The 9,133-nt window shown below is 40.0% G+C and overlaps 1 protein-coding gene across 1 annotated transcript; it reads right to left on the bottom strand.

The window, feature by feature from the left end:
• Positions 1-5,406: 5,406 nt before the first annotated feature.
• Positions 5,407-9,133, bottom strand: LOC120020285 (RING finger protein 11-like). Its single transcript, XM_038963841.1, has 3 exons — positions 8,512-9,133; positions 7,193-7,362; positions 5,407-6,920 (listed from the first exon to the last, which is right to left on the bottom strand). The coding sequence occupies exons 1-3, from the start codon at positions 8,623-8,625 to the stop codon at positions 6,749-6,751; spliced, it is 456 nt and encodes a 151-aa protein (XP_038819769.1). The 5' UTR covers positions 8,626-9,133; the 3' UTR covers positions 5,407-6,748.

The following is a 9,133-nucleotide window of genomic DNA, read 5'->3' as shown; positions in this document are numbered from 1 at the left end:
CATAACAATCTGAATACAATTACTGTGCCAGTGCTGGAAATCAATGACTTTGTTCACAGTGCCATGTCTGTTGAGTACTTCAGGGTTGCAATAATAAAGTTATTTTGGGAAAGTTGCATGGTGTAACTAATAATTTGACTATTTTATATTGTATAAAAACACCTCATCCCCTATAGATGCACATGTAGAGCAGGTACATATATATGAAAGCGCTAGTCCCAAAGGCAACAATAAAGTCCCTCTGCTCCATGTCAGTGCTCCTTCATGAAAATAAGATTTGAATACATTCTGAGACCTTGCACCCAAAAACCTTTCTAATGCTGATTGGAACTACTAGTGAAAGGGCAACAAAGACTAGCTGTTGCCATAGAAAATCTGATTAGGTGTATTGTATGCATGCACGACTAAGTCGTTTTGGATAAAAGTGTCTGCTTAATGGCATATATTAACTGGCATATATTATTATGATTGTATTAAGTTTCAAGGAAAAGTACAAATATGTTAGCATGTTGCAACTAGAGTAATTCTTTTGACAGAGCCCATGTTTTGTTTAACGTTGCCTAATGTAATCTTGCCTACGTATCATGACATTAGCCTCGCTAGCCTAAGCTTTTCAGGTGATTGCATTGCAACATTGCTAAACTAATCACACCGATTAATTGATTAATTGGGTCAAACACCTAATCTGAGGAACAAACAGGCATGTTGCTAATCCCTTTTGTAAAAGCACAGATCATGGCCATAAAAGCCTGGCTTTGTACAAAACTGTATGGCCATGTCTCGACAGGCAGCCTAATTCTGATATTTTTTTTCACTAATTGGTCTTCATACCAATCAGATCAGCTCTGAAATACATCTTATGTGAAAAGATCTTACGTGATTGGTCAAAAGACCAATTAGCGTAACAAAAAATCTGAATTGGGCTGCCTGTGGCAAGAGACTTTCAAACACCATGGCCACGATAATAACAGCTATAAAAAATAAAAAAAAGGAGCAAGATATACTGTATGTACTGTGTTGATAGAGCTTTAAAGGGGAAATAACATTGTACTACCATCTGGTTTAACTAAAAGATACTACAGTCTCAGAACACATTCAGGGATTACCCAAGTGTGTGCTTTCCAGTTTATTAATTTTTTTACAGATTCAATATGGGGGCTGTTTGGCCTTCCAAAAACCAAGATTACATATATTTTCAGATTCCTGAACAAAAAAAAGAAGCAAAATATGTAAAAAAACATTTACTTTTTCCACATTGTTACATTACAGCCTTATTCAAAAATGAATTAAATAGTTTTCGCCCCCTCATCAATCTACACACAATACCCCATAATAACAAAAGCAAAAACTGTTTCTTACATTTTGGCAAATGTATAAAATTTAAAAAAACGCATCACATTTACATAAGTATTCAGACCCTTTACTCAGTACTTTGTTGAAGCACCTTTGGCAGTGATTACAGCCTCCAGTCTTCTTGGGTATGATGCTACAACATTTCCCCCATTCTTCTCTGCAGATCCTCTCAAGCTCTGTCAGGTTGGTCAGGTCTCTCTTAAGATGTTAGATTGGGTTCATGTCCGGGCTCTGGCTGGGCCACTCAAGGACATTCAGAGACTTATACGAAGCCACTCCTGCGTTGTCTTGGCTGTGTCCTTATGGTCGCTCTCCTGTTGTAAGGTGAACCTTGGCCTCAGTCTGAGGTCCTGAGCACTTGGGAGCAGGTTTTCATCAAGGATCTCTGCACTTTGCTTCGTTCATCATTCGCTCGTTCCTGACTAGTCTCCCAGTCCCTGTAGCTGAAAAACATATCGACAGCATGATGTTGCCACCACCATGCTTCACCGTAGGGATGGTGCCAAGTTTCCTGCAGCAGTGTTGCTTGGCATTCAGGCCAAATAGTTCAATCTTGGTTTCATCAGACCAGAGAATATTGTTTCTCACGGTCTGAGAGTCTTTAGGTGGTTTTTGGCAAACTCCAAGCGGGCTGTCATGTGCCTTTTACTGAGAGGTGGCTTCCATCAGGCCACTCTAACCTAAAGAACTGATTGGAGGAGTGCTGCAGAGATGGTTGTCCTTCTGGAAGGTTCTCCCATCTCCACAGAGGAACTCTGGAGCTTTGGCAGAGTGACCATCGGCTTCTTGGTCACCTCCCTGACCAAGGACCTTCTCCCCCGATTGATCAGTTTGGCCGGGTGGCCAGCTCTAGGAAGAGTCTTGGTGGTTCCAAACTTCCTCTATTTAAGACTGATGGAGGCCACTGTGTTCTTGGTACCCTTCCCCACATCTGTGCCTTGACAGAATCCTGTCTCGGAGCTCTACGGACAATTCCTTCGACCTCATGTCTTGGTTTTTGCTCTGACATGCACTGTCAACTGTGGGACCTTATATAGACAGGTGTGTGCCTTTCCAAATCATTCCAATTTAATTTACCACAGGTGGACTCCAATCAAGTTGTAGAAACATCTCAAGGATGATCAATGGAAACAGGATGTACCTGAGCTAAACTTTGAGTCTCATAGCAAAGGATCTGAATACTTATTTACAGTTGAAGTTGACATACACTTAGGTTGGAGTCATTAAAACTCGTTTTTCAACCACTCCACAAATATCTTGTTAACAAACTATAGTTTTGGCAAGTCGGTTAGGACATCTACTTTGTGCATGACACAAGTCATTTTTCCAACAATTGTTTACAGACAGATTATTTCACTTATAATTCACTGTATCACAATTCCAGTGGGCCAGAAGTTTACATACACTAAGTTGACTGTGCCTTTAAATAGTTGGAAAATTCCAGAAAATGATGTCATGGCTTTAGAAGCTTCTGATAGGCTAATTGACATAATTTGAGTCAATTGGAGGTGTACCTGTGGATGTATTTCAAGGCCTACCTTCAAACTCAATGCATCTTCGACATCATGGGAAAATGAAAAGAAATCAGCCAAGACCGCAGAAAAAAAATTGTAGACCTCCACAAATCTGGTTCATCCAAACACCTGAAAGTACCACGTTCATCTGTACAAACAATAGTACGCAAGTATAAACACCATGGGACCACGCAGCTGTCATACTGCTCAGGAAGGAGACGCATTCTGTCTCCTAGAGATGAACGTACTTTGGTGCGAAAAGTGCAAATCAATCCCAGAACAACAGCAAAGGACCTTGTGAAGATGCTGGAGGAAACGGGTACAAAAGTATCTATATCCACAGTAAAACGAGTCCTGTATCGACATAACCTGAAAGGCCGCTCAGCAAGGAAGAAGCCACTGCTCCAAAACCGCCATTAAAAAAGCCAGACTACGGTTTGCAACTGCACATGGGGACAAAGATCGTACTTTTTGGAGAAATGTCCTCTGGTCTGATGAAACAAAAATAGAACTTTTTGGCAATAATGACCATCGTTATGTTTGGAGGAAAAAGGGAGACGCTTGCAAGCTGAAGAACACCATCCCAACCGTGAAACACGGGGGTGGCAGCATCATGTTGTGGGGGTGCTTTGCTGCAGGAGGGACTGGTGCACTTCACAAAATAGATGGCATCATGAGGTAGGGAAATTATGTGGAAATATTGAAGCAACATCTCAAGACATCAGTAAGGAAGTTAATGCTTGGTTGCAAATGGGTCTTCCAAATGGACAATGACCCCAAGCATACTTCCAAAGTTGTGGCAAAATGGCTTAAGGACAACAAAGTCAATGTATTGGAGTGGCCATCACAAAGGCCTGACCTCAATCCTATAGAAAATTTGTGGGCAGAACTAAAAAAGCGTCTGCGACAAGGAGGCCTACAAACCTGACTCAGTTACACCAGCTCTATCAGGAGGAATCGGACAAAATTCACCCAACTTATTGTGGGAAGCTTGTGGAAGGCTACCTGAAACGTTTGACCCAAGTTAAACAATTTATAGGCAATGCTACCAAATACTAATTGAGTGTATGTAAACTTCTGACCCACTGGGAATGTGATGAAAGAAATAAAAGCTGAAATAAATCATTCTCTCTCCTATTATTGACATTTCACATTCTTAAAATAAAGTGGAGATCCTAACTGACCTAAGACAGGGAATTTTTACTAGGATTAAATGTAAGGAATTGCGAAAAACTGAGTTTAAATGTATTTGGCTAAGTTGTATGTAAACTTCCGACTTCAACTGTAAATAAGGTTTTTGTTTTTATATATACATTTGCATAATGTCTAACCCTATAATGACAAAGTGAAAACAGGTTATTGTGTGTAGATTGATGGGGGATTTTTAAAATGTAATCCATTGTAGAATAATGTGGAAAAAGTTAAGTGGTCTGAATACTTTCCAAATGCACTGTAAATCTTCTCCCTCTTGCACTCTATATCTTTGGGACAGAGTTTTGCAGATGCATAGTTAAACCAGTGTAAACTCTAATGGCCAAAACTTTTATCTCCTACAAACACAATGACAAACAATACATCTAAAGGTAGGAGATATACAAACATCCAGTGGTGTAAAGTACTTAAGTAAAAATACTTTAAAGTACTACTTAAGTAGTTTTGGGGGGTATCTGTACTTTAGTATTTATATTTTTAACTACTTTTACTTCACTACATTCCTAAAGAAAATAATGTATTTTTTACTCCATGCATTTTACATGACACCCAAAAGTACTCATTACATCTTGAATGCTTAGCAGGACAGGAAAATGGTCCAATGCACGCACTTCTCAAGAGAACATCCCTGGTCATCCCTACTGCCTCTGATCTGGCAGACTCAATAAGCACAAATGCTTTGTTTTGTAAATTATGTCTGAGTGTGCCCTTGTCTATCCGTAAATTTAAAAAACAAGAAAATTGTGTCGTCTGGTTTGCTTAATATAAGGAATTTGAAATGATTTATACTTTACATTTGATACTTAAGTATATTTTAGCAATTACATTGATCTTTGGTACTTAAGTATATTTAAAACCAAATACTCTAACTTTTACTCAAGTAGTATTTTACTGGGTGACTTTTACTTGAGTCATTTTCTATTAAGGTATCTTTATTTTTACTCAAGTATGAATTTGGGTACTTTTTCCACCACTGCAAACATAAATACAGAAAAGGGTATCATTATAATATAAACTAAACATTTAATGGAAATAATTCACCGCAGCAGCAGTTTCAAACATGTGTATATATATATATATAAAAAGCGACAAACAAAAAAGGAAATCATAGTGTATGTAAAAACAGCCAGAACGTATTTTTGCGCAATGATGTATGGACTGTGGGAGAAGACTGAAAATACAGATAAGTAAGCTAAGTACTTAAGGGAAGAAATTCCACTATTCTTAATGTCTCCCCTTCTCCCAGTCACTTTCACACAAAAACACACACTAGGATCAAGACAAGCAAAACAAAGCAGAGACTCACTCTACTGAATCACACAATTCATGAATGTATATTCAGCTATTGAGCTTTTCTTTAATGTGACAAGTGACCAATGGTAGCATTGATACCATTATCAATATCAATCCTAACTTCTGTGCTGCAAAAATAATAAATAATATTGAAAAGTGCAAGGTTATAGATATATATATATATTAACATAATGCTTCCGTTAATGTCCTATAAGTAAAGTGCAAATCTCGGGATCAGATTTAATGTGTGTGCAAGCATTCCTAACTTCTAGACTGATCCTCCACCACATGCACAAATGAGCCCTTTACATTGGCTGACAGCTATGTTAATCCTCTAAAAGTAAAACATATTAACCTTACACAGGGTGACTGACATACAGCTCATACACTTCTTTAGGCCATTCGGAATGGCAGTGGAGCTATTTCGAATGGTAAATCTGAATGGCAAAACAAAAGCTAATGCATGTAGTATATAGTCTAATAAAGGATGGACTTTGGGTGATTTCTGCACTGTGTATGTGCATACCATAGTTACATTGTTGTAAGCCTAAAGAATACTATGCTCTGTAACTTATTTTACTTTGCAACTGTAACACTAAAACAGGGTAAGCTTCAGTCCATAGAGAGATACCTATTATTACGCCACCATGCCGGCTTTCCTGGGGCTTTTTTACCCTTACTAAGCCATATTCAGAGTGCAGGATTTGGAGACTTTAGAAGACAGATAAGTCATGTCATCGTGTTGCCAGCTGTGGCTTTTAAAGGAATCTGATAGGATACCTCCTGGTGGCCAAATTCAGACTACAGAGAATTATCCAATCCCATTCCCAACTACTAATCATGGTGAACAATTTACTGGGATGGGATACCACCGAGACCTGCTCAAGTGGAAATGCAGTGTAACAGCCCCCTCCCCCTCCTTCCCACCATAACATCACCAACCCAGGCCTACTGTATTCAACAGCTGGCTCAGGAACCCAGTCCACCACAGACACACAAACATATTTTGCATGCTTGTCCTCCTATGTCCTCCATGACTCAGCCTGTTCAGTTCAGAGCCAGTTCCAGGTGATGGGTGGATGGGTCAAAGTCTTTTCATTGTTAATCACTAGTGTTCGCATAGTCTCTCTCTATGTCATCACCGACCAAGACACCATGCTACTTTATATCCCAAAGTTAAAAGCGGAGGGGAGGAGGGCAGCGTGTGTATGTATTTGTTGGGGCTGGTGGAGGTGGCGCTGTAAGAAGTCTGTGATGGTTGTAGAATGTGTGTGTGTGTGTGTGTGTGTGTGTGTGTGTGTGTGTGTGTGTGTGTGTGTGTGTTTGTAGGGATTCTAGGCGGAGCTCATCATAATGGGGTAGGGTTGTCTTAGGGGTCAGTTGGTCTCGTAGGTGGAAAGCAGAGCAGCATCCACAGGCTCCATGCAGGAGGGGCAGGTGAAGGACCTCATCAGCCAGTCATCTATACAGTCCATGTGGTAAATGTGCATACAGGGCAGGAACCGGATGGGGTCCCCGTATACAAAGTCCATCATACATATCACACACCTAGAAAATGGGTTATATACAATTATGAATAGTAGTTTTGATTAGAGTCTGTCGTATATTTTTCCTGAGCACATTACCTGACCAGGAAAAACTATGGGCACTAGTTATGTTAAACACACAGTTAAATGTTATAGCTAGGGCCGAAGTTTTACCTAGTTAGGTCACATGATCAGCGATCTTTATCAATAACATCAGAGAATAAAAACAGTGGTAAACTAATTATATCAATATATAATATCAAAGAATAAAAACAGTGGTATGCAGATGCTCACTCTCTGATTTTTTTCTCGGAGCCGTCCCGGCCTCCGTCATAGACGCCCCGGGGAAGATGCTGGATGAGGCCGATACGCTGGGCGATACGGACCTGCTCCTCCTCAGTCAGCTGGGTGGGCAGGCGGGCCTGGCTGGGGGTGGGGTGGTACACCGGCATGTGAGCCTGCTCCTGGAGAAAAGACACACACACATGGACTGATCGCACAACCCAGTGTTTTATCAATCACTGTATGGGTGAGGTGGGATGGGCCACCCTCCTAGCTCGGTTTCACCCTGCCTATAAGAGTGGCTGGGCTTATATTGGATTCAATTGATAAAGTTGATGCCAGATGACACCTAGTTGTAATAGTAGAATGCACAAGGTGCAATTTTGAAATTGGGCAGTGCATCATCAGTTCCTCTTGTCATGTTAGTCATTGCATACCTTAGAGAGCTATTTCTAACTTGTCAGAAATTTCATGTCAGCTAAAGTTTTTTCATTTAGGCTTTTTAAGCCCATAGATACTGTTGTACTGTTATCCACCCTGCCGTGGATAAAGCAGTTGACAAAAACTGCCCATTATAGATATTCTTGGCAAGCCTGTTAGGAACACTTTTGTGAGATTTAAAAGCATTTGGGCAACAAAAGTGCTGCGTGTGTGTTTTTTCCTTTGTGTAACTGGGTTTGTTAAACTATTGTAATATGAAAACTCAGACCCATAATCAGTTGCAATACCTAGCTATGAAAATAATAATTTTAATGCACTATGGACTCCCGTGTGGCTCAGTAGTCTAAGGCCCTGCATAGTCTAAGGTGTCACTACAGTCCCTGGTTCGAATCCAGGCTGTATCACATCTGGCCGTGACTGGGAGTCCCATAGGGCTGAGCACAATTGGCCCTTGTCCAGGTTTGGCCGGGGTAGGCCGCCATTGTAAATAAGAATTCGTGCTTAACTGACTTGCCTAGTTAAATAAAGGTAAAATATATATATATATCAAAATATTCAAAATCTATTATTTCCCCTGGTCTTTAAATCTTTCATTCGGGCAAATTGAAACTATACATTTGACAGCAACTTTAAACTATAACGTTACCGAGCTAGATGAATGAGTCATAAATGGTCTGGAAGAGTACAAAAGAAAATACATCAACCAGCTAGCTAAATAATCAGAAAATGTTTTGACCAGATTCCCAAGATGTTAAATGCATTTGACCCCTACCCTGGGTTTTGCATGATTCTGTCAATTATCATAACCCTACTTCACAGCAGTGACTAGCTAACGTTTGTTAGCTAAATAACTAATAAAACTATCTATCTAAGTTAAAATTAAGTCTGACCTGGTAAGGCGGAGGTGGCTCCAAATCCGCGTCTGCGTCCCCATAACTTCCTCTGTCAGACTCGTGAAGCAAAGATATATCGTCCGACGTCGGCGATTTGAGACAATTGCCCATGTCCTCTTCTCAGCCCCTCGTTGTTTAGCTAGCTATAGTAGCTAGCTTGTAAACGTACTATTGTTAGTTTACAACCACATGTATCCTCCACTCGTTACAGAAGTAACGGTATTACACATTAACTACTGTTTAACAACCCATTAAAATATAATATGTCTGTTCATACGAATACTATATCGAGCCCCCAGCAGCTGTCCAAGCGATTCAACATCATCAGACCATCACAGTCAAAACAAAGAGCTAGATAATAACAGTAGCTAACGTTAGCTACTTCGGCTAGCTAGCTAATGTTATCGACATGTTATTCCTAAATGAAAATCACTCATTCCTCGGTCTACGATTTGAAATGTAAAACGTTCGCTTAAAAAGCAACTACCATAACAACATCAAGCGATAGAAAATGAATATTTTGCACAAATATCGACCACTGACTTCGCGAAAAAATTCACTAATAACTGTCTGGCTAGCAATGTTATCAGAGATCCTGGACAAAATGACAAGATGCTTG

This window comes from Salvelinus namaycush, chromosome 25 (assembly GCF_016432855.1).
Source record: "Salvelinus namaycush isolate Seneca chromosome 25, SaNama_1.0, whole genome shotgun sequence".
Taxonomy (NCBI): Eukaryota; Metazoa; Chordata; class Actinopteri; order Salmoniformes; family Salmonidae; genus Salvelinus; species Salvelinus namaycush.
This window is presented reverse-complemented; position numbering and strand designations above follow the sequence as displayed.